General features: G+C 38.7%; 1 protein-coding gene across 1 annotated transcript in view; it reads left to right on the top strand.

Annotated features, from left to right (window-relative positions):
* The window catches only part of dirc2 (disrupted in renal carcinoma 2), a 53,737-nt gene extending 49,888 nt beyond the window's left edge, over nt 1–3,849 (top strand). Inside the window, exon 9 of the mRNA XM_005802973.3 lies at nt 2,188–3,849. Coding sequence (XP_005803030.1) covers nt 2,188–2,303 — 116 coding nt within the window. The 3' untranslated portion in view covers nt 2,304–3,849. The remainder of the gene's footprint in view (nt 1–2,187) is intronic.
* Nucleotides 3,850–25,583: the final 21,734 nt, after the last annotated feature.

Raw genomic sequence — 25,583 nt, 5'->3', positions numbered from 1 at the left:
CTGTACTGTATGTTTCTTATTTCATGAAAACATCGCTATTTCAAAATTGTGTGTTCCTCGACATTAGTGAAATATGGACAAAATTCTCTGCACATTTAGAATAAAAAACCCAGCTACTGACATTTACGGTTCTTTAAAAATAAAAGCACCCCCTCTTTGATTAATACAGTCGCTTACTGTTAATGTCCCGCTTAGATTTTTTTTTTTCTGTACGTACAGTACAGACCAAAAGTTTGGACACACCTTTTAATTCAATGAGTTTCCTTTATTTTCATGACTATTGACATTGTAGATTCACACTGAAGGCATCAAAACTATGAATAACATGTAGAAATATGCACTAAACAGAAAAGTGTAAAACAACTGAAAATACCCCTTATATTCTAGTTTCTTCAAAGTAGCAACCTTTTGCTGTGATTACTGCTTTGTACACACTCTGCATTTTCTTGATGAGCTTCAAGAGGTCGTCACCTGAAATGGTTTTCACTTCATAGGTCAACCTGCCCTTTCAGGTTAATAAGTGGGCTTTATTGCCTTATAAATAGTCATGAAAATAAAGAAAACCCATTGAATTAGAAAGGTGTGTCCAAACTTTTGGTCTGTACTGTAGATTTCTTTTTTTTTTTAACTTTCTAAATAAAGCTGGTAAGAGTTTGTGTTCAATTTGGAAAGGAATGTTTGAATTAATAACCTTCTGCAGTTCTGTATTGCAGGTAGACCCTAGATGGCTTGCATTGGATGAGAGAGTGTTAATTTTCTTCACTCGAAGCAGAGCCGTTGTGCGTTGTGGCACATTGTCCTGGCATGTGTCCCAGACCCCCACTGTTTGTTTTGACCTGATTTTCCTATATTTAGTTTGGCCTGCTCTCTGGAGCAAAGCGCCACTGCCTCTCTACTGGCTGAGATTCCCTCGCCAAACAGGTCAAGTTTACCAGACTTGGTTTTTTTTAAAGACACAGTCAAATTCCATCTGACGGCTGTTTATGTTTTGTGTGTTTTAAACGGTCTTATCATCATTTAATTTTGATGAAGAGAAGCGCGTGTCTTAGATGTGTTAAAGGCAATGTGGAATTAGGGGTTCGGTGGTGGTGTGAACTTCCCAAACTGTCCAACAAATTCAGCATTAACGAAGACAGCAAGAGCAACTCCCCTGTGCCTAATGGAGCCTGAACAAACTGGGGCAAATAAAAAGGCTCACTCTACACAACACTTAGGTTCAAGTGTAGGTCAGTGGTAGCAGGGAACTCCGCCAATACCATTGAATTATTCAGAATGATTGTAAAAGAGCAGCACAAGCTCATATTTTTTTTATGGCATGTCAGAAATTCTCATTGATTATATGTTAGCCCTGTGCATAAATCACTTTGCATCTGACCAACTCATTTGGGTTCAATATATATGTTGATGACTCTTTCGAAAGGTGTACAGTATATATCAATATATTGTGGTGTATTGCTCAGGATTTATGTGTGTATGGCTGAACTTAGGCATGCTTTTATTTGTGATGCATTGGTAGACTGCGTCTGCAGACTTACAGTTCATTCGGAAACGATTCACAGAGCTTCACTTTGTCCACATTTTGTGATGTTGCAGCTTTGTTTCAAAATTACAGCTGGTAAATGAAATGGTAAAACCAGGAGTCTGCGACCTTTACGACCCAAAGAGACATTTTTTACCCTCTGATCAGGTTCAGCGGTTCTAAGTAAATAAAACTTACTTAGCGCCACAAAAGTTACATGAGTTAAAAAAAAAAAAAGGATAACATAATTTCTGATAAATATTAATTACAGGATTTATTTTTTGGGGGGAATATTTAAAGAATGAGCATTTCACTTAAACTTTTACATAAAAAAGATGAATACTTTTTTTTCTATGACATGTCGATATGAAAATGATTAAATGCAGAAAAATATTTTTTCATTTGTGAACCTCTGACTGCAGCGACAAGCACAATAAGTTGTACTTACTTTTTTTTTATCAATATTACAATAGATGCCACCAAATATTGTGATAAGAGTTTAAGAGCATATCACCTGCCTCTAAAACCTATTTTAGCATGTTTGTTGATTTTTTTTTTAATCATTTTAGCCAAAGTTTCGGCTCCAGAGCCTCAGGTTGGAGACCCTAGCTCTAAACTTGTACTAAAAACCTCGTGTCTGAACTTTTGTCTTTTTTTGTCTCACGCAGACTTGTCGTGGCTGAACTGGTGCGTAACCGGCTCATGTCTATTCAGCCTCGTCCTCGTCCTTTTCTTCAGGGAGTCCTACGATCGTCTCTACCTGGACGTCTTTGTCTCCGTGTGACGCTAACGAGGAAAGAAAAAAAAAAAGACGAAGAAAATCAAGGCTATTTAAACACCTACTCTTGCACAGTAAAGAGGAGAAAAGGGACACTGAGAGCAAGTTTGTGAGACGTAAAATTTTAGGACGTAAATGTATATATGTATACCTGTAAAGCCGCGGTGAGGGTGATGCACGTTTCCGCCATACGGAGGCGTCGTTGTTTACATCTTAGATGTAGTTAACCCAAGCTTTGATGATGGTTTGACCTGTTTTTAACGGTTTCCTCTGTTTGTCCGTGAAAGAATTGAGGTGGACCCACCTGAACAAACCGTTTGCCCCTTCGCAGATAGTTTGAGATGGAAAGTCACTCTCCGGAAGCTTCCACTCGCCTCATCTCAAAAGAACCTGGAAAACTCTCCTCGAAGTTTACAAAAGGGACGTCAAACAGAGTCCAACTCAACACCGGGCGACTTTCATGCACATTGAAGTAAGGACTAGTCCCTTCAGGAATTAAACTGGGACCTCCTTGTGTTTTAGTGCTGGCCATGACTCACCGGGAGGCTTAACTGACCCTACAGCATTAAGCGACCTGTGATGTTGCCTGTCAGCAAAAAGGCGAGGCACTTGAATTGTGTTTTATCGCCCTCTCAAAATGAATATTATGCAAAAAAGAAAGAGGGATGCCGTTAGATCGACAGCTGGACGCCAGCCAAAGACGCGGACTTGCGACCGGACTCACCGGCGCTTCTCGTTTGGAATGAGAAGCGCATGACGGAGGGTTTTCTTTTCAGTTCTTCAGCCCACTTACAACTAATAATGTCCATAATTTTAACGTAACTTTAATTTGTTTTGTACAGCTTTTTTTTTGTTTTTTTAAATCATCCACTTTTCTTCCTAAGCGGTGTGCCAGTATTTATTGAAACAAAGAATGTCTCAACACTAAGAACAACCAGAAACAAGAAGTTTGATGACAGACCTTTTTTTTTGTATATATACAAGCCTACGAACAATTTTTTTTTTTTTGTTCAAAGCACCAGCAGAGTTCTTTGCAGCAACTGACTTAAAAAAAAAACGCAAAGTAGCCCATCTCACGGATTTGCTGCCTGATAAAAACTACAACAAAAGCATCTCCATATTAACAAAGCGAATCTCTCCTGTAGAGGGGAAAAGAAAGGTTTTTTTTTTTCTAACATGCTTATTTTTTGGTGGGTTTTTCCCCCCCCAGAAACTATAGAAAGTATTTTTTATGTTTTCCCTCTGGAGATAAAAAAGGCTGCGTAATTTGTTCCTGGTGCTGTTTTTCCCTCTCTCGCCTTGTAAAGAAAAGGTTCTTTCACCTACAGATGTGTTGCCTTAATTATCCAGTGCAGTGCATTCAACCCCCTCCTCCTGTCCACACTGTGAATATTTTATCTCTGGATTATGTCAAAGGTCATTTTCTGTTTTGTTTTTTTTACACTAGGTAGCGTCCTAGGATTTGGTTATTACTTTGTGTTCCTTTGGGGTAAAACAAACACGACTGTCACAAATGTTCAGCACCTTATTAAAGTGATGATTTTACAAATTACAGCGCACATTTCTGTCTATTATTATGGTTTGCCTTTGTTCTAGTCTTATCTATTTTATGTGATAGATTTACACAAAGTAGTGAATGATTGTGGTTAAAAATAACTATAAAAAAGTATATATCGGTATGGTTATCAAATAATGTTCCAAAAGTTCCAAGAATTTGGAGTTGCATTTCACAGAAAAATCTGCAAAAACTGTGAATAGGCGTAAAACTTATTTATGAAGTTTTTTTTGGTGCAAAGAGTAGACATAAAGCTTAGCTTAAAGGTACCTACCTGCTTTCACACGATAAGACTTGGGTGGTTAAATACAAATGCCTGTCATACTTTTTAAGTTTCGTTTACTCAACTTTACAAGATCTACTTACTTTGTGATGGTCGCTCACTTTAAGTCGTATTTAAACTGCCATTTGTGTTTCTAATGTGACAAAACGTGAAAGTTTGAGCGGTGCGAATGCGCTGTGTAATCTTCCACAGAATGGGAAGACTTTTACATGCTGTCTTATTTCTATTTGCGTCCGTCATGCTTCATCGGGCTTCTTGTTGAAGTTTCCTTCCATTATTATCAGCCAAAGCCCTTTGTTTGCTCTCCACAGAACCACAGTTGGAAGAGTTTTCTTTCATGCATCTCTCACGATTAATTCCTTTTCAGCGGAACGCCGAACGTATTTAAGAGTTTAGAAATTGCTTTTGCTCCGTTATGTTTTTCATTATGTAATTTCCCTTTGTTGCTCTTTTTCTCGCCATTGTGCGCCGCTGCGGTTGAAATGTTGCATTGAGCTGGAGATCCGTTTAAAAAATTTTTTTTCCTTTGACGCTCTTTCGCACATCCACGTCCGATTCACTGCAGTTAAATCAACCAATCAATTCCAGCTAATGGGTCACTTAGGAGCAGTTACTCATAATATCCCTCCAAGCCCATGTCTTCTGAAGCTTCTCCATAGGCTAATTTCGATTTAATACACCATGTCATTGCTCCTCCATAATGTTGCTGGCAATTTTGAAAGAAAATTGAAGGAACAGAGGCAGAAATTATTCTTTTTTTTTGCTTTCACTGTTTGGCATGGTTCAATCTATTCATAAGAGCCTGCTTGGCTGGAAAATGAGTGGGGGTTTTTTTTCTGACCTCTACATTTAGTTCCTATTTTCCATTAGAAATCTCATGACATCAGCATTTCTCGCTGAGGCTTGGCGGAGCTCAGCAGGATCTGCAGCGACATCCCTTAACTGATTGCACGAGCCGAGCCGATCTAACTATGACTGATGCTCCAGACCCTGAAGTTGCGAGGAGGAACTGCCACCAACGTTACTTCCCTCTGTACTTTGTTACACGCTGTGACTAATAGCCGAGCTGACTACGAGTAGTGATGGCTACACACCAGAAAACTTTAAATTACTGTTTTGTAGTTTTTGTTTGTTTTTTCTTCCACTTGGTGCACACTGACATCTTACTTGGTGAGGCCAGAACTAAGTGCCTTGAGTACCCGATGAGAAACCAGCACAGAGTTGCTCATAGTTGTGAAGCAGGAGAATGTCCATATATACCCAAATAGCTAAAACATGTGGAGAAATGGCTGCTTAGTCGCTTCAATGTAAAGCCACTATATTGTTCAATGAGAACTTGAGAACTGCTAATTGTAGATGCTTTCCATCCAGGCAGAGCTGTTGAGGTTTTGACACTTGCTACAATTTCTCCAAAAGGTGATTCTGAACACAATTTTTTTTGTGTCAGGTTATCTTTTGGAATCCCGATAAAAACACATTCGTGGGAACATTTTCGCGTGTCATCCCGAGGAGTGGATTCTCTCAGGAAACGTCTCTCCTTTGAATATCCAGGAACGCGGCTGACCCGCAGGCGTGACCTCATGGTTGTAAAAAGCTCTCCGTGACGTCTCTGCTCGTAGCCCCCTACACACGAACACACACACACACCCTCCCTCCTACCCCGATCCTCCTCTGGCAGCCCAGCTGGGGATGAGCTCATGCTCTGTCGCTGGTGAGAACAAAACTCTCTGCATGCTACAATCCCATACAGCATCGCTTATGTGTAGGAGATTATTAGGATGCTAATTTGTTGTGACCTGAGGCAAGATGTTTTGTTTTTTTTCTTTTTGTTGAGAATTAGATTCAGAAAATTAAACAAGTAGGGAAAAAAAACAAAAAACATCTGGATGGTTTCAGGCTGGGTGTGACCTCAAATTCTTGCACATAACCCAAAACTGATGGGATGTATAACGAATCCACTGCATGGAGCCCCTCACACTATCGTGCATTCATCACACCGATTGAAAGACAATCAATGGCTCCTCAGTTTATCGACGTTGCATTGACAGCGTTCCAAGTTTTTAGTTCACGTGTATGATGTAAAAATAAAGCTATGAAAAAAAAGAAAACTTTTGGTAAAGCTGACAATCTGCCAAAGACAAACATAATTGGTCCTAATTATTGTATTTATATCAAGAGTTTGTTTGGAGAGTCCAGTCCCAACAAACGGCCTCAGGGAAAAGTTACTGAGCCCAAAAAAAACCCAAAAAAACTTTTTCCGTATAACTATTCTGTGTCATTAGAATGTTCGTGGTGACCAGACAGACGCAGATGCTCCGTTATTACAGCTGACCATGGAGGTTTTCATTTCATAAAACGGATTTTGGAACCTCGTCAGTGTGCAGCAAAAATCTGTTTATGTAATAAGCACCTATCTATTTATTTATTCCATCTTTCTCATCAAAGGGAAGAAAGCGTGATTGAATCATAATCCCTCTGAGAAGAAGAAGAAAAAGTAGACGAAGCTTCTCGTCTTACAAAGAGAAACTCCTTCAGGCTTTCTCTGACAGTCGGCCTTTGGGGGTAAAACTTTTTTTTTTTTGAGATTCTGAGATGATTCCAACATCCTGTATACAGGGCTTTTCAAAAATAATTCATAGTTTGTTTCACAGTTTGTGAGGTTATAACCACAAATTCCACTATTATTGGGACTGTATGAATTAAAACACTGTCCAGATGTGAAGTGCAAGGAAAGTGATCAATGTTTCTAAACCTTTTTTTAATATATCAACGAAGACCCCCATTTTTAAGTTTTTTGCTGCAATTACAAGAGGTGAACCTCCATCTCAATCTCAAGTTATTTGCAGCATAATCAAAGTTTGATTATGTTTCAGTTCAATTCAAAAATATTAATCCAAGATGAAAATTAAATGACGTAACTCTTATCATCCGCGTTTCTTCAAACAGTTGTAGATGCTGGTGACTGCGGGCAGGAAGCATCTCCTGTAGCAGGCTGTGTTACAGCGGCTCTGAAGAAGCCTCTGACTGAAGACACTCTGTTGTGTAACAAGTTTCATCCTTCGTCACAATCATCTCCACATGTTCCAGCCTTCTCTATAAACCTTTCAGATTATTTGGATTGCAATAAATTATGGGAATGGGGGGTGAATACCTTTGCAAGGTACCTTTACAAAGATGTGTTTTTTTCTTTTAGTAACTTTTCACAAAAGTTCTTCATAAAGGTAGTTTCATCCTGTCAGCTTCCTCCTGTCAGAACTGGATTTGGGACAAGATGAGCCCACAGAAAAATATAACATTACTCAACTTTTTAACTGCAAGCAGTTTGGGTTTCAGACCTTTGTTCCTGTCAGAGCCATAAAACTGACAGTAGGGCAGAGAAAAACTCTGTGCCTGGCACTTTTATGCCACTTCAATTTTACACACTGCCGTTGCGGGAGGTTTTTTTCTACGTTGGCTTTCCTTCGTCTTCGTTTTTCTTCTTACAGCGACTTTAAATTTACTGGCGTCTCCTTTTCCAGCGTTGCACCTCGGTGTATCCTTGGGGCTCTCTGAGCTCCAAAAGTCCCTTAATTGACTTCGCCAGGATTATGAAAAATGAGTCATGCTTTCAAATGCCTCATTTAGCAGAACGGCTATCGCAGCGCCCGCTACTTTATCATCAGCATATTAAAATGGCTTGGTGTGCTTGATGAGGAGCGATGGGCTGCAGGAGCCCAGGCTCTCTCTGTCTGACATCTGGCCACTAATTTGGCACTTCATCACTGGTGAATCTGAGCTATCTGGCTGCTCCTCTAGGAAAACAAAACATACATTAGGATGAGTAGGCCACCGGTATTTCAGTAAACCCACTGTAACGCTTTTGTTAGGTGTAAAAGACACACACAACTTCGATTCAACGCTAGTATGCCGCTAATATGATGTTTCAACAACACTGTTTGACAGAGACAACAAACTAATAAGAATACAATTGACATGACGCCAGCTCCGCCCCCACGCTGACGTAGAGCAATCTTCCCCCAGGATCTTTTATTTTGAAAATCCTTTAACCGGATTCTGACGGTTACGTCTTGAGCGTCAACATTGAGCCCACAAGCAGCAGAATGATTTAGTGTGTCGGTGCGCCCCCCACAGAGAAAAAAAAAATTAAGTTAGCTGTGTGAAAAAATCAAGGCTAGCAACTGGTTAGCTGCTGGCTGGCTAACTGCTTACAGAAGGTGGCGTTAATGCACAAGAAGAACAGCACTAGACATGAGAAAATGTTTTCTGTTGAGGCTTTGTGTCAACTGACATTTTTTACTTTATCCTACTTTAACTAAGATCAATGTTAGGATATAACTTTTAAATCTAACTTCTGTATGCTCTGTTTGTTGTGGGATGGATACCTCATATCTTCAGCAGTCACTGGGTGAGAGGCGGGCTGGTTTAATCCCTTCTCTGTGCCCAAGAGAACCCCCCAACCTCACCATGCCCCCCAAAAAATCTGTTGTTGCCGCAAGAACGACAACCGTTAGAACTCCTCATCTGTTTTACTGATATTAATGTGAGACAGGTCTAAAATAAGTTTATTTCAATTTTTTTTTGTCACTCACCAACCATGTATAGCTTGTGATTTTCTTTCGTCGAAATCATTGTGCTTTGGTTTCGTGCAAAACTTTTATTCCTAACAAAAATAAAGAATGTAATCAGTACTAGCTTAGATTTTCAGTATCAATCAAGATGACTTAGCGTCATAGGAAATTGCTGTCACATTTTGAGATGTGATAAATCAATTGATTTGAGTAAATAAAATAAAAATACATTGTGAAAATTGCAAATGGCTGTCACCTTGTTTGGATTGAGGTCGGACCAACTTAGCTTAAAAAAAATGCGCATTTGCAAAGAATTTGTTTCATAGTATTTTTAAATAAAATACCCAGCTAAATAAAAGTTAGATGCTGAATGCTCATAAATACACCACACAACCACTGTCCATTGCCTGAACGACTTTTACTACCAGTTTTTTCATCTCCTGCTGTTAAATTTGAAGCTTTCAGTACATGGAGGACATATTCCGACACGGTTCCTTCAAAATGGACATAGCTTAACGTCATTATGAAGAACATAGAAATATGTTAGAAATATCCGGATCTGGATGGCCGTAGGCGTCGAATCATGAAGTGTTCTCTGATCCAACACGCTCTCGTTAGTTGTAAAACTTGCCACTGCAAACTTTCCGAGATGTTCAGAAGAGAGGGGAGGTTGTACCTGTTATGGCAGGTTCTGCTTAGCCGAGCCTCCACGGTCCTAATGCATCAGGACATTGCCCTGACGGAAGCAGCATGTCCTCTGAGCAAGAGCAATTATGATCACCATGCAGGCGGAAAGCTTGCAGCCAGAAGAACAGCAAGACGGGCTTTGATCCAGCAGGCTGCCTATTTAAATCACAGCTCCCCTCCGCCGCAAACTCCAGCCTCAGCTAAAGTAGAAGGACCGTTAAAAAAAAATAAAAAGAAGCCTGAGCTCTTTGCTGGCTCATGGGAGTATTTTTGTATTATGACTTAGAGCTTTCTCACCTCTTAAAACATAATTTGCTTCCCCCAGTCCTTCCTCCTCATCAAAAGGTGATTGAAGCTGCTTTTGTGTTACACGGCGCGCTGCTGAGAAAGTTCTCCTTTTAGTGGTTATTAGGCAGAACGGCTCTGCGTCGCAGCATGCGGAGGCAGCTGTAAACAGCACAATGACTTTTGAAAATGTCGCCGTAGCTCCGATTTTTTTTTTCATTCCGGCCAGAACGCTTTGAGGAGAAAGAGATGGTTTGGTCAGAAGATGACCTTCATATTTCAACATCACGCTGTAGGACACAAAAGTCTGTGCCTTACTGTGTTGTGTTCCAATATTAATTGTAAGATACTTAATTATATAATTTTTTTGATGATTATTATCAGTAAGCATAAATTTGGACTTTGTGCTTTTAAGTTGCGATTTTTCTGGAGTGGAGTTACTAACAAGAACTGCTTGTGCAAATTTGAATGTATTCATTCTTTATTGATTGTAAAATGTACACACACACGCTCAAAAAATACACCCACATCCCCACTAATGCTTGATTGACTGACCCTAACCGCCACACTCTTCGTGTCAAAAGTGGAGTTTATTTGTATCGATTTGTTTCCTGTATCCAGAGCTTTCCTGGCTTTAAAGCATTAATCCATCCATTAGTTGTTTTTTTAAATACCGCTGAGATCAGAGATTTTCCAGAAATTTGAGATTAGCTTACCTTGTCCCTTCAAAGTCCAGTTTTGAGTTGCGTTTGAGAAAGTTTTCCTGGGAACGCCCAACAAGGTAGGTCCTAGTTTCGACCGTCTCACCCAAACAATCCCTATTAGCTGGAAAAAAACAGATTATGACGATGCAACCAAAAAAAGCAGGTAGTGCCATGAACCGGAAGATTCCACAACATGAGCGCCTCTATCTAGAGCAGAGTGAGTTTAACGTCAACGCGAACTGAGAAGGACCAAGAAATAAGTGGCAGATCTAAAATCGACGCCTTGAGCGGCAACTTAAAGTTGCCACAAATACAACCTAAATCCTTTCCGAACAAGACATTTCATGATCAGAGAAGAGAAAGGTTGGAGGCTTTTCACATCCAAGAACACTGACTGATGGTGGTAGTGTGTTGTACAAAGGAGTGAGAATAATAAAAAAGGATGTTTTCCAACAGTACCTCATAACAAAGACCCAAAACTTTTCCAGCAACCATAAGTTAACTGGTTTTAGCTTTATATAGAACCCTAAATGTCCCAAGACACGTTCAATCTTGTGTCATTAGTTACTTGGTTGGAGGTCATAAGTTCTATCTTCAAGCATTTTTACCAAGAACCTTTAAAACCTGAACCAAAATCTGCTTATTTTCCCCCCCCTTTCTTTGTGCACCCAAATCCCAGAGATTTTGTTTCCTCTGTTTTACCACTTCCTTATAGTTTGAAAAATAAAAAATAATATTCAGAGCAGCAGCTCTGAAAGAATATTATTAATTTAGACCAGTTCCTGTCTTTGTGCGAACATCTGTTGTCGCATCGCAAGTTAATCTTTTCTTTTTTACATTGATTTTTTTCTTCTTTTTTATCCTGAATAGTAGTAGAAAAACAAATTAGTTTCTGTGTATCTATTTTTTGGCAGCAAAAAAAAAAAAAACACAACTCATTTTGTATTTTAATCCTTTTCACTTCATCTACTTTTTTCTTTTTAAACAAGATCCATAAAAACAAATTTGTTGACTAAAAATGTTTCTGATGTGTGTGAGCACACAAAACAAGCAGAGAGATTAAAAGGCACAATATGCCAAAAATGTGAACAGCATTTTTTGTTTAAGAAAAGAAGATGGAATAACTAATTGATCAATTTCTCTAGTTGCTGGACGTTTAAAATAACACAGAAAAAAATAATCGTGGAACATGTTGACATATTTCTTAGTACGTTTCTAATTGGATTACTGGTATAAAATTATCATTTCAGTTGTGGGTTGAGTTCTAGATTTAGCTAAATGTTGGTTCTCCATGTTTGGTTATTGATCTGGGTTGCTAAGTAATAAACTAACAGGAATTTCTCTATGTGTTGCTTCGATATTAAAAGTATAATGTTGGTAACAAGTAGTAAGTACCCCACAATTTATAAAAGTTAGAAATGGAAAAAGTATAACAAATAAGTTGGATGAAATTAGATATCCCTATATGACACAAAAAGGAAAACATTTTCTTCACGTCTGATATTTGAATAAACATGCAAAAAACATTCATATGGTGAGCCAAAAAGGCATCAAACTGTTTTATCAAACACAAAAAATGTGTACATTTTTTACAGTGCTAAAAAAATAAAAACAATGTTTTAGTACAGATATCTCTTCGGAAAACTGAGCCATAAACCTTTAAGTTCATAATGCAATGTATTGTGGCATTCATCCAACAGTTGAAGAATTAGTTGGAAATTTTTCAGAAGTACATGACTAGGTCAAGATTAGCATCCATGCTGTCGAAATCAACTGTTTCATTTTGGATTTCATCTTCTGAGTTTTCTTCTGCTGAAGAGGATTCTTCCGATGAAGAAAACTCATAGATTTCTTTAAAATGTGTCCACATAGCATTTGTGCTTTCAGAATGAGCTTCCTTATCCTTAGAGGAAGCATCCATGTCTTTAGCATCCACATTGTCGAAATCATCTGTGTCATTTTGAATTTCGTATCTTGAGTTTTCATCAACTGAAGAGGATTCTTCTGATAAAGAAGAATCCTCAAAATTCATAATTTCCTCGCTGTAACAGCCTGCTTTCACATCCAGGTCCATTTGGTCATGGGGAACATTGACACTTTCAAAAGCATCAAAGTCTTCTGATGTTTTTTTTCTGTTTATTTCTGTATCCCCGGAGCAAGCTTCCAAGTGCAGCTTCATTTTCTTATCAGGAACATAGACTCTTTTCAAAGCAACAATATCTTCTGATGCCTTAACTGTCAAATCTGTGGCAGTGGTTTTAGTAGTAGCGTCTCGATGACAGGACCGACGGAGGCACAGAGAGGTATGACACTATTGCCCGTCATTTAGTGAAATACCCTGCCAAGATTTTACCAGCACCAGAAAAAAGCCTTGTAATAATACTGCCCCTCTTTTTCTGGTGCTTTTCCAGCTGACTTACAAGACACAACACGATTATGTCGTCGACTACCTGATGCTCCATGAAAGCCAGAGTCCATCCAGCAGAACAGCCCAAGGTTTTAGTTAAGTCCCTGAAAACATTTTTGGTCAGGCTTGGAAGCCATTTCTGCTGGATTTCGATTGGCTGTCCCTCAATGTTACCACAGATTTTCTTGACAATGCATTCCTGTGCCTCTTTCAGGTACTCAAGAGAGCAACATGTCTTGGATTCCCTGATGCCTTGACACATCAACAACTTCACAAAAAGTCATATTGTGTCTTTTCTCTGTTCCTCATAGGACTTTCTCAGTTCTTCAATTCTACGTCTCATCATTATCAGTTCTTGAGCAATACTGATAACAGGTTCCACCAAAGAACTGAGCCCTAAATCCAGCTTGAGAAACGCTATGGGGTCTTCATCATCCATAGGAGACGTGACCACAGATATAACATGCTTCGAGAAAAGAATGTTAAATACCTCAGTACACTCTGCCTGAAAGTTCTCTTCGATCCCCATAGCCTGGGCAAAGGCATGAGAAACCAGGTTTCCAAATATGGCTTTTAAGTCGCCATATTTGTACTTCAAGTACTCAAGTAAGTCCAAAACGAAATCAGAAAAAATCTCCGTCAGGTAGCGCAACACGTGTTTGGTCCTCTCTCTGATGCTTTCATCCAGGTGTAACAATTCAAAATCCTCCCAATCTTCCTCTGGAATTTGATAAATAAATTCCTGGATCACAGGTATTGCATAGTCATTGACTAAAACCTGCAGATCTCCTCTTAGTAAATCCTTTTTCCATTTTGTCAAATCTGATCTGTAACCTCTGGAACTGTCTTAGAATGTGGCAGAATTTTACCAACAGGACTTATATATACCCCACCCATGTGTTACACAACAATATAGATATATTAATTCTCAGGTAATATTAATATTACATATATATTACCTATATCCACAGGTAATATTAATATAACCTGTGAATGCCCTCCAGAAAACTGCAAACATCGAGACTAATATGAACAGCGAAATAAGAGTAAAAAAGCTTGTCATATTAAGATGCTACAAGGTACCAAAAATGTAATCATTGAGACTGAGACCAAGTTGATGTCACAACAAATCACAATTTTACATATGTTATTAAAATATATTAAACCCTTTCATGCATAGTGGTCACCACAGTGGACAGCTGTCTGAAAACCATTTTCTTCTGCTTCTTGTGGATTTTTGTGTTATCAAAGCACACAGACCACTGAGGTGGACACCAATGCATCATAAAATACACCATCAACTACTGACCATCAGCTGCAAATGCAAGAAATTATTTTTGTTAAATCCAATATGGCCGACAGACTAAAAAGCATGAAGACCGACCCGATTCCTCCTTCTACTGTAGACTGTAAAAAAAAAAAAACTACTGTGGCATCAGATAACCCCTAAAGATCAACACTACTGATGCAGTTTTCAAATAACAACTTTGTATTTGGAGAAAATTACGATTGATAACCGAAAACAAATAAAATAAAATAAAATAAATTTTTTTACAAAAAATGTTTTCCTACCTTTTTTATGTCTTAAGAAAATAAAAGTGCATGAAAGGATATGAGTGTCACTGTAAAGAATACGGTTCAGGGCTACTAAAATAATAGAAAATTAGATCCACTTCTTACAATAAAATAGCTATCACTTTTCAAGGCACAACAAAAGCTTGTTGATTAAACAATCTAATTGGTCTGTGTTTGCATCATAATCTGCACCATAATAAAATAGCTGCATAAAACAAACTTTTAATAACTTAGATGTCTCATAACAGGTCTTTAACAGCTTTCACATTTTATTAGAGTTCTTATTTTTGTAACTGTCTACTTGATTTATGTAAATATTTGGATAAATGTGTCTGGATTTATAATAAGTGATGTGCTTAAATGATATGTCGATTGCGTCACAACTGCTGAGCAGACGAGCTAAAAAAAAAAAAAAGATCCGAATGCAGAGTTCCCTCTCTTGCTATCTGAGTAGCAAAAGCTAAATGTTCATTTTTGCTACCGTTAGCCTGAAAGCCTGTTTACCAATCGCCGGTTTAAGTAAGCAGTCGGTTGAATTAGCTCCCAGTGCGATGAAACAAAATCACGATTAAATTAGGAGTTTACAGGTGACTGATGTCAAAGCGATACGAGTCATTACAGACTGACTTTGACTAAACAGCACTAATCAATATCCACATTAAGAAATTCTACTTATACTTTATTGACAGTTTATCGGATAAAACATTAATTTACCTTCTTACTTCCCGCTGCACCGACGTCCTTGACTTTTTTTTTTTTTTTATGTGGAAAGTTCCAGAACTCCAAACCCAAGAAGCGACGTGATTGGTCGATGGTATGTGGAAAGTTCCAGAACTCCAAACCCAAGAAGCGACGTGATTGGTCGATGGTATGTGGAAAGTTCCAGAACTCCAAACCCAAGAAGCGACGTGATTGGTCGATGGTTTAACACATTACTCTGAGTGTCCAGTTGTTTAAGTAGAATATAAAGTGTAGAAAACGACACAAGATGTGTTAAAAAAAAACAACAACAAAAAACATGTCTTTTAAGAGTGCACCAGATTTTGGTGGCACATGAATGAATAAAAACAGATTAGTTTAGGTTATGTGTATTAAAGTGGAATGAAACAGGTAAATGAAAGAAACCAGAATGTAATCTGTCAGCATCTAATGCACGTGTCAAACTCAAGGCCTGGGGGCCAAACCTGGCCCGCTGTAGCTTTTTATGTGGCCCTTTAGACTCCAAATTACATAAATAAGTCCTTCCAGTTTTTCACAAATCCTTAAGATTTAGACAAAATCAACAGATACACACATTTATTCTGATTTTACCACAAGTTTTCTCAAAATTGGTCAAAACACTGGGTTTAACTGACTGCTGCCGCAGCCTTACTTGATGTCAAGTTATAGTCCGTGACCGATACGGCAAGTAATAAAAAGTCACGTTTGACATCATACATTAGCTCAAATATATTACAAATTCCTTACAAATATTTCTAAATTAGCATAGCCAAATATGTAATTTTGATTACAAAAACAATCAGAAAATCCTGGAGGAACTGCTGTTTATTAATATTTTTAACAATTTAATTGGCTTTACCTATACATTCTGGCACAACCGGCCGTTTAAGAACATTCAGGTTTTTGATATGGTCCAAAATGAAACTGAGTTTGACACGCTTGATCTAATACAGTCCTACTCCCTATTTGGGCAAATTAATATCAGGAGACTTAATAATAATAATAATAATCAGACATTTTGCAGTAAACATTTAATGTAACAAGCAAACCAGATGAAAGAGCCCACCTTTAAACCTTTAATGTGTAATTAAACAGTTCAGAGTAAACAATAAAAGGTGACAAGTAAAAGTTATGAAATAGATCACACTTTAAGTAAATACTTGTTGTATTTAACATATTTCAGGTAAGAATTGAACATGTAATGAAATAGATCCTGTCCTAGAATTTTATGTAATTGAACATTACAGGTAACAAATGTGATGATCATCTCAGGTAATACATTTTATGAACATTTTTGTAAAATATTTTTTAAATATAAAATTAGTTAAACATTTTTTTAAAAGGGGTAACAATGTAATAAAGATGGGTGTGCTTCATCTATACAGTCTAGTAGAACAATTTCACACTGATTTTGAGTTAATGGGGCACACAATTGAAGAAAACATTATTTAATATTAAAATTATTTAAAATATTGAATATGAGTTGAAATTTTAATACAGGACAGTGTGTCTCGTGTAATACCATGAATTACCACTTTTTTATATCAGTTGGTCACAAGGCATTTATTTACAGGAGTGTTTGGTTCGGAAATGGACGGTCCCTAAGTGAACCTCCGAGCGCTTGAGGAGGGAGCGCTAGAGAACCGCTGGCCGGAATTAGCGTTCATAAATCGGATCAACCTTGAGCTTAACGCCCCTTACTCCGCGGAGCGCCGATATCCAATATCCAACTTTGCTGCGGTCGGTAACACAATGAAAACGCCGGAATAAAGTTTGTTTTGGTTTGTGGCCTTTAAAGATGGCGCCGAGCAACCGCGCGAGACACACGCGTCGTATGCAGTGACGTTGGTTCCAAAGCTAGCCCCTTTCAGATATATTTACTTCATGTTCAGTAATTATTTCCGCCACAGTGTTTTCAACGTGGACATCTCAGCAGATGACACGTGCAGAGCTAAAGATTAAAAAGCAAAACAAAGACTTTGTGGAGGTAAACACTTTTTTTTTTCTTTCTTAAATGCCTTTTCAAGTGTTAAGTGTCTGAAATTCACACCTGAACAACAGTGTATTCTTTTTTTTTATCTAAATAGAACATGTAGAGGAAATATTTCTATTTCTGTCTCCAAGGATCAAGCTGCATGAAAAACGATTCTTGACACTGGTACACCTTCCTCCTACAGTGTTTTTGATTTTGTTAGAAAGTTTTTTTTTCCCTTTTCTTTTCTCTTCCTTGTCACTACAGCGGAGGGAACTCTGCAACCTTTTTACTCAGTTTGCGATCGTTAAGACGAGCTCGCCGCCGTTGGACGTGTCTTACGTGCAGCCGCCTGGAAACTCGACATGAAACAGGGAGGGAATAACAACAGTTTAATGAGAAAGCCGGAGCAGAGGTGTGTGGGTGTGTGGGGGTGGGTGGGTGTGTGTGTGTGTGTATGTGTGTGTGTGTGTGTGCGCGGGGTCGACTAAATGAGACGGTGAAGAGATGCTTCTTCACACTTACCGCCGGACAGCGGACACACGCTGCGGCCGCGCTGCTTTGGGGAAAATCTGCACCGCTGTCCATGCTGACAAGAGGCGAACAAGTTGCTGAATAAACATCTTAGATGAATACAATGTTTCATACGTAAATATATAAATATGATTATTGTGAAACTGAGAATGAGAACTGCTCCCAAATCTTCTTAAGTTAGCTTTAGTTTGAGCAACAACAAAAAAAAGCTGCTAGCATCTTTTCCAGAAAATTTCCACATTATATAGTTTTGCTGTTGCATCCCAACTAATCTAAAAACAAGTGAGAACAGTTACTGAAGTATCGGATGTTCAAATATTGCATGTTTGTTTGGCTGGTTTCCACAAAAATCAGTTTGTTGCCACATTCTGATCTAATAATATAACGTCTTGCCATATGGGGAGTTTTTTTTTTTTTCATGCTTTCTAACCTAATCCTAAGAATTTATGCAAAGTGATCAAATCTACCACTTATAGAAATGACCTATGGTAGAGGTCATGTCATTACAGTCAAAACAGCAATTCTTGACCGTTTTAGCAAACACTTTGAATCTGTTCAATCTGATTCAGTAGCCCAGGATTTCCAGTCAGCATCTCTCCTCTGTGCCTGAGGCGCTCCGGGTTTTTTAGCTTCATGTCTTTCTCTGTGTCGGAGGTTTGAAGAGCTTTAAAAAATGTCGACACAAGCAAATCTGCTGGTCCAGATAAGCTTGATCCTTTCTTTCTTAAGGTGGGCTTGCTGATATTATCGCTGAACCTTTAACTTTTATCTTTAATTTGCCTCTCACCAACAATACCATTCCTGAAGTGTGAAAGCTACTAAGAGGTGGGGATAGCTGGATTGTTAACAAAGAAAGACCAATCTGTAGGTTTTGTGTCCGAGCAAAAATCCTGGACCCACTAGTCCATGAGTGGCTTAGAGATTTCCTTTGATTTAAATTATGTTTTGTCAGATTGTCGGTCTGGTTTCAGTTGAATCCATAAATAGAGGGATTGTAGACCTCAATTAAGTTTTTAAAATCTGGCTAAATAAAGGCAATAATTATTTGCATTTATGGCTTACTGTTGAGGAATGCAGCAGGTGACACTTGGAAGCATTAAGTGCCATTCCAGACAAATCCTTTTTTTCACTGCAACTGCACCACATGAAGCATGCCACGCGCGCCAAACAAGAGCTAAGAAGGATTTAGTTTCGCCAAAGGATGAAGCGAAAGATCCATCTGTATAAAAACAACAATGACCTTAAACAATAAAGCCGCCTGAGAACTGAAATACCGCCTGAGAAGCAATGAAGAAAGTCCTGGGCCGAGTCAGAGCCCAGAGACGCTAGAAACAGGCGGTACAGAAACGAAACCAGTCAAACTTCTTCCAGCTTCAGCTGAGAAATGGATCAAATTTTCCTCTGACAAATGTGACAGACTGGTAAATGTAAAAGTAAGGAAGTATATATGTTTTTCAAATGACTGCCGCCTCAGTTCAGAGAGTCTAAAGGTTAGAAATATAAGACTATTATGGAGGTTTTTCATTTTAGACTGTTTTTCATGCTATTCAAGTTACAACAGAGCAAAATCACCAGAAGATTCACTTTACTAGCAATACTGGAGAGATCAAGATTGTCTTGTTCGGGGTGATGGAGGTGGCTGAATTTGTAAAATATAAGCACAACTTGGTCAGGTCAACAATCTATCAAAGGGAGCTGTACAAAGATAAATAACTCCAAACATGCTCCTATTTATGGTAAGTCTCGATTCACCCCAACAGGAGAGGTAAAGCAAGAGCATAATTGTCAGTGTACTCATTTGAGTTCAAAATGTGGAACTCCTTTTGCTTAAAAACTGTAATGCTCTCTCCACAAAAGCACAGTGCTGCCTTCACGATGGATTACTTTACCTTTTTACATCAATAACTTGCCATAATGTGAGTTTATTAGAAAGTCAAGGCAGCCGTCCTTCCATTAAACCCCCCCAAAAATCAATTTCTACCTTGAATCAGAGCTTTCAGCCTCTACACCGGTCCATCGGCAGCGCAGTTCGTATACCATTTAAAGTATGATTATCTGTCTGCTTGCAAAGGGCACACAAGAAGTCACAGTAACGTTGGGATTGTTTTCTTTATGGGCTTTGCCTGTTGGACTCCACCGAACGTCCCATGTGGATTAATATTTTCATTAACCCCTCCTTGTTCCTGAAGTGCAGGGAAAGGGCACGGCATTTTTTCAGCTGCAATTAACCGGCAGCAGTCTGGACTGTAGCTGCATCGCCACCTGAGTTAAGGCCGAACGAATGACCGCCGGGCATCAGGGGGGCCGTGATGGAGCTTGAATGCATGTGTCTCCAGCGGATGCTGGAGTTAAACTCAGGAAAACTCTGCTCCAATTCAAGGCTCAAGTGGCCCATCCAAGAAACATTTGTAAGCACTTTAAAAGGAAATGGTGCAATTTTTTCCTCATTTTGTTCCCCCCACCCAGCCCTTGCATGACTCATCTGGGTGTCAGGACTGAGAGAAACAAATGTTCGCTGGATGTTTCTCACATTTTCCCAAGAACAATTACTCTTTGAAGAAAATGAGAGAATGTTTTCGCGAGGATTACAGGTAATATAGCACAAAGCCTGAACTATTCAGAGGCTATAGCTTTGCTTTCATTTATTTTTCATTCTATGTTTGAAGCTCAGCTACTTTCTTTGATGAGTTGTTTTGCTTACGAGGCTTCTCTGCCCACGGTGCCTTGATGTGAGCGAGGAGAGCCTGAAGCACAGAATATAACCAAGAGACTTGTGGTAACTCTGGAGGAGCTGCAGAAAGCCACAGCTCAGGTAAGGGAATATGTTGACAGGAGAAATAGTTGGCCCAAAAACCAGAAGAGTGGTGACAGTGTTTCTGTAGTTTTCACCAACTCAAATTTCAGACATTTTAAGACATTTTTAATACCACTATGAATTAAATGTAAGACCTGTATCACAACAGAAATGTACAAAACACATATACATATTTTATAAAGTAGTAGTGCCAAGTTTTTTTTGCCCACAATTAATGTAGCATCATACGTGTTCGCAATAGAAGTGATCCAAAGCCAAAGACAAGCATCATCCAGAAAACTGGTGATAGATGTACTTTTATCCTTAGTAGCTAGCAAGGATAAAAACATACCCTAGCTAACATGCTAGCATATGTTAGGAGCTAGTTAGCCTCAACCGCCCCGAGTCAGAACTTAATGATGATATTGGCGTCCGACTCAAACTTTGCCTGACAGAAAACTCAAACAAGAAAAAATAAACTACATAGAACATGTGAGATAAATCATTCCAGCATGCTACCACAAAATTTAAAACCTGCAATAAGACATTTTTTTTTCTTGTCATGAATTTAAGACATTTTAAGGCCTTAATTTTAGATAAATGAATTAAAGGCTTTTGAAGGATCCACCGACAGACAGGGTGAAAAACAAAGTATGGCTAGTGTAGGGCACATATAGAATAGAATAGAATAGAATTCAACTTTATTGTCATTGCACTGTCACAAGTACAAGCAACGAGATGTAGTTTGCATCTATCCAGAAGTGCTCTACGAGATATAAATATTTATTTACAGATGTACAAGACTATGTATGTATGGACTATAAGGGGTTATAGCAAGAGATATAGATATTGTGTATAAATATAAATATGGGAGCTATATGCACAGATTATATATATTATATTATATTTATATTACATATAAAGAAAATGTTACAAAAAAGGCAGATGAAACCAAATTTGAACCTACTGTGAGAGACAACCAACACCGCAGCCTGAACACGTCATCCCCATGGCGAGACAAGATGGTGGCAGGTTTATGATGCGGTGATGCTTTTCTTTAGCAGGGGCAAGGAGCTGGTAAGAGCTGACAGGAAGATGAATGGAGCTGGACACTGTGGGACATTAGAAGAACACCGGGCCGAAGCCGCTAAATAAGTGGAAAAAGAACAGCAGCATTTTAGCTACCCCAATCAAAGTCCAGATCTAAATCCTATTAAGAATCAGTTGCAAGACTTGAAACCAGTTGTTCACAGATGCTCTCCATCTGATCCGACTGAGCTCACACGTGCAAAGCTTTTGGAGACAAACCCTGAAAGGCCCCCCAGCTGCGCCAGCAGCAAAATGTAGAAGAAAGTGTTGACTGAATAGCAATGCCATGCTGTTCAGATTTTTATGTATTAAGTCATTTTGAATCATTTATCATTCTCCTTCTGCTTCACAACTGTGCTTCACTTTATGTTGCTCCAGCCCATAAAACCCCAATAAGGTGCGCTGAAGGTTCTGGTTTTACTGTGACGAGATGTGGAGATGTTCAGTTTTATTTTTTACCTTATCATATCCCAACAAAAGGCATTTTCACTAATTTAAAACAAAACATGCTTTTATATCCAGACAGACAGACATATACTGTAGATAGATGGATAGAAAATAATTTCGTTTTTTGAATGTGTTTACTTTGATACATGGCACAATGGGACACTTGCAGACAGCTATAAATACATTTAGATTAGATACATTTGTATTATGTAACAGGATTAGTTAGCTTCTATAAAAGTAGCACATTTGTTTCCCAACTTTCCAAGCCTGTGGAGTAATAAAAAAAATGGGGATACATAAATTATGCAGTTAGATGCCTGTTTGTGCTTTGCGTTTCTAAATGGCTCGTTTTCCAACCGCGGCACAAATGCATTTCTGAACAACTCACAAAACTTTAAATCAAAAGCACCTTGGATTAACTCTCCACCACTGTCAAACTTCTAACAATGTTCAAGCAGTGTCATGAAAGTGAATACCATTTCCCAGGAGTTAGTCCTACTATACTAAACTGATAGCTGTAGTAAAAACTTTGAACTTAAGCAGAAGTCTTCATTAGACAAAGGAAAAAGCAGGTTTTAGTTGGTTTAGTGATTTCAGTGTCCACTCCGTTTCACAGCAGAAGCAGGAACATGTTGAGAAACCCCGCAACCTTAAACCAGTTTGTTGTATTTTTGGGTAAAACACATCAGAAGCTTGATTTGTCTCTCGGTTGTGAGGGCCCGGCGGCTCGGCAAGGGCTCCACCTGAAATGGAAACAGGGATTCAGAGATGAAAGTTGTTGCCAAGTTCTTCCTGTGATGCTCGAAACCTGAAAGCTCGCAGCTATTTTCTGGACTGACTGATTCCGTAGCCGCACACAGTCAGACTGTAATTCTACACATCTTTGGCTCCGACGCCCACGCGCCGCTGATCTCACCGGAGCGCTCATGAGCGAGATGAAAAAGGAATTTTTTATTTATTTTTTTTTTATGTACTTGCGAATGGCAAAAAAAAAAAAAAAGAATAGAAAAAAAAGCCACGTTTGTAATGCAGCAGGTTAGGAGAAGAAATACAACTTTAGCTAATTACTGCACAGTCCCCTGAAGGACTGGATGTTGTGAGCCAGAGGGAGAAGAAAGGCATGCAGCTGGGAAACAAAACAAACTGATCAGGGTTCACAATGTGAAAAACAAATTAGTTGCAATATTACTCTGGACGCCCAGGAAGTACTACCTTGTTAAAGTGCCTTTTATTCTGTTTCGGCATCTAAATCCAAACCTACAATCAATTACAGTGAACCAGATCAATTTAAAACTTAACTCAACCTTTGGATCCTTAACTTATGGGTGGCCAGTCCTGGTCCTCCTCTGGATGTCATCGTGTTTTACAGACACCTATCAATGACCCTCTGATCTACATCACATCTGCCTCAGCTAGAAGGCAGTTAGCTAACTGTGCAAAGATAAATAACTCAAAATATGAGCAAAACGGAAACAGGTTAATGTCAAGAAGCTGAGCTTAGAAACGCAGCTTTGTTGCTGGTCGCCTGGGCTAGCCTGATGCAACTTTCCAAGCTGCCTTTCCAAGGCAGACTTGCTAACTGTAAGAAGGGGGTCGAGCAGCTAACTGTTCCCTACACAGACGTACCCGGGCGAATAGCTCCGGTCATCTTGTCTAACAGACCTCTGTTCACTGTTGGTTATGTTCTGGGCAGAGATGAAAAGCTGTTTGACACAGAGCAGGCCTAAGTGTATACTACACGTTAGCTAAATCCTCCTATGGTTTGAACTGTTCAAAGTTCATCCCAATGAGTATTTCAATCACTGACGGTCAAGTAAGGTGAGCTTGTCTCTCTTGGTTATTCTTGTTTCCATTCTTACCACTAAGTAATATAAAATAACCTCAAAACGTTCTAAAATGTCCTGTTTTTTTAAAGCTAATGGCAGCTAAGCTAAATATAGCTACAGGCTACAGTATTCAAGACAGATTTTTTTCTGCTTATGAAGTCAGCCATTTGAGTCTGGAATGTCCAACACAGAAAAATAAACGAGACAAAATGGCTGCAACATTTAGGTCAGGTTCATTGATGTGACATTTCCGAGAACTCACACCACACAAAGTGTTTCACGAACAACATAGCAACTAAAACAAATAAAGTACACATCAACGATGCAATGAATATAGAAATTAAAAATAGATACAATAAGACATTTTAGACCATTAAAATAACATGTGCCTACAGTAAAGATTTAAAGTGTTCCAGTGTTGAGTGCAAATCTGATATTTAGAGGTAGACTATTTCAACCTGGGATATACGCAAAGAAGGCTCTGTAAGATTTATATATTTATAGTCAGATAACCTAACATGTATTTTTAGCTTGTTGGAGGATTGATGGATATTTCAGGCCAGTCGGAGGAACAAGTGGACCTGGAGAAAACCCACATAAGCACTCATTTATCTCTGAAGTGACACAACCGCCATGCAGCCTTTATAAATGGACATTTGATCTGTAATTGCAATGCCAAGCTTGTGGACAGCTAAGAGGAGAACGGTTCCCTAATTGTCCAACAGCAGAGTTTTCTTTGAAATACATCACAAGTTAATGGAACACACTGACTTTGACTCATATATTTGTGCTCGTACTCTAATTAAGTTGCACAAAATGGCGTCAAGCAACTACACTGACGGAAAAATTACTTAAAATCCTTTTAGTGTGTGGAGAATGCCGGGCCTGAAAACAGTTTGCAGTTACTTTGTCAGCCTTTCACCCTATATATATATATATATATATATATATATATATATATATATATATATATATATATATATATATATATATATATATATATATATATATATATACAGTATATGTAAGCCATTTTTTTATGTCGGATCCCCTTCTGTCATCTCATGCAGGAGTGTACACTTACACTGCGAAGAACATAAAGGATTGTTCAACTTGTTTTCAATAAATAAATAGCTTAAGTTTAAAGCTCAGGGTGAAGTATGTTACACATAGCCACTATAAAGACATCAGTAATAGACGACAGTTTAATGCACTTCAACTCTGTAAGAACATCAGCCACATTTTTTTAAAAATTAGAAATGTTCCAAGTATAGTGTCCTGTCCTTTCCCTACCAAAAGACGGAATATGAAGATCCCATTGGGTTACCACCTGTCCTCAGTCTCTCACCTTGGACGTGGTGTGAGGATCCTGGACTGTCATCCCCCGTCCTCAGTCCCTCAACACTGACGCACTTTGAAGATCCCATTTTGCCACCCCTCGTTTTCAGTCCTTCACCATCAACATACTTTGAAAATTCAACTTTGTCATACCCTGACTTCTTTTTGTGGATGGGGACTGAAGAGGACACAGTAGAGGAAGCAATACCTTCAACATCTAGCGGAATTACAGCAAGACAGAGTTCCAGACACGTGTTTTTTAGACCTCACTACGTCTTGTCAAGTGACTCTGATTAGATTGGGATCTGTAAAAACTGAAGACCTATTTGGGAAGTCACATTAGAACATCATCATTTCTCTCATGTTTTTTATTAAAGCCATTGGGTTTCTAGGAAGACTGAGGAAGCCTTAGGTAGCGCCTTGCACCGGGGCTTTCCTTTGTTCCGCTGCTAAATTTAGTATTTTAGATGTTAAGGTTTCTGGCAGGACTGAGGAAGCCTTA

The sequence above is a fragment of the Xiphophorus maculatus genome, chromosome 7 (genome assembly GCF_002775205.1).
Source record: "Xiphophorus maculatus strain JP 163 A chromosome 7, X_maculatus-5.0-male, whole genome shotgun sequence".
Classification (NCBI taxonomy): Eukaryota; Metazoa; Chordata; class Actinopteri; order Cyprinodontiformes; family Poeciliidae; genus Xiphophorus; species Xiphophorus maculatus.
This window is presented reverse-complemented; position numbering and strand designations above follow the sequence as displayed.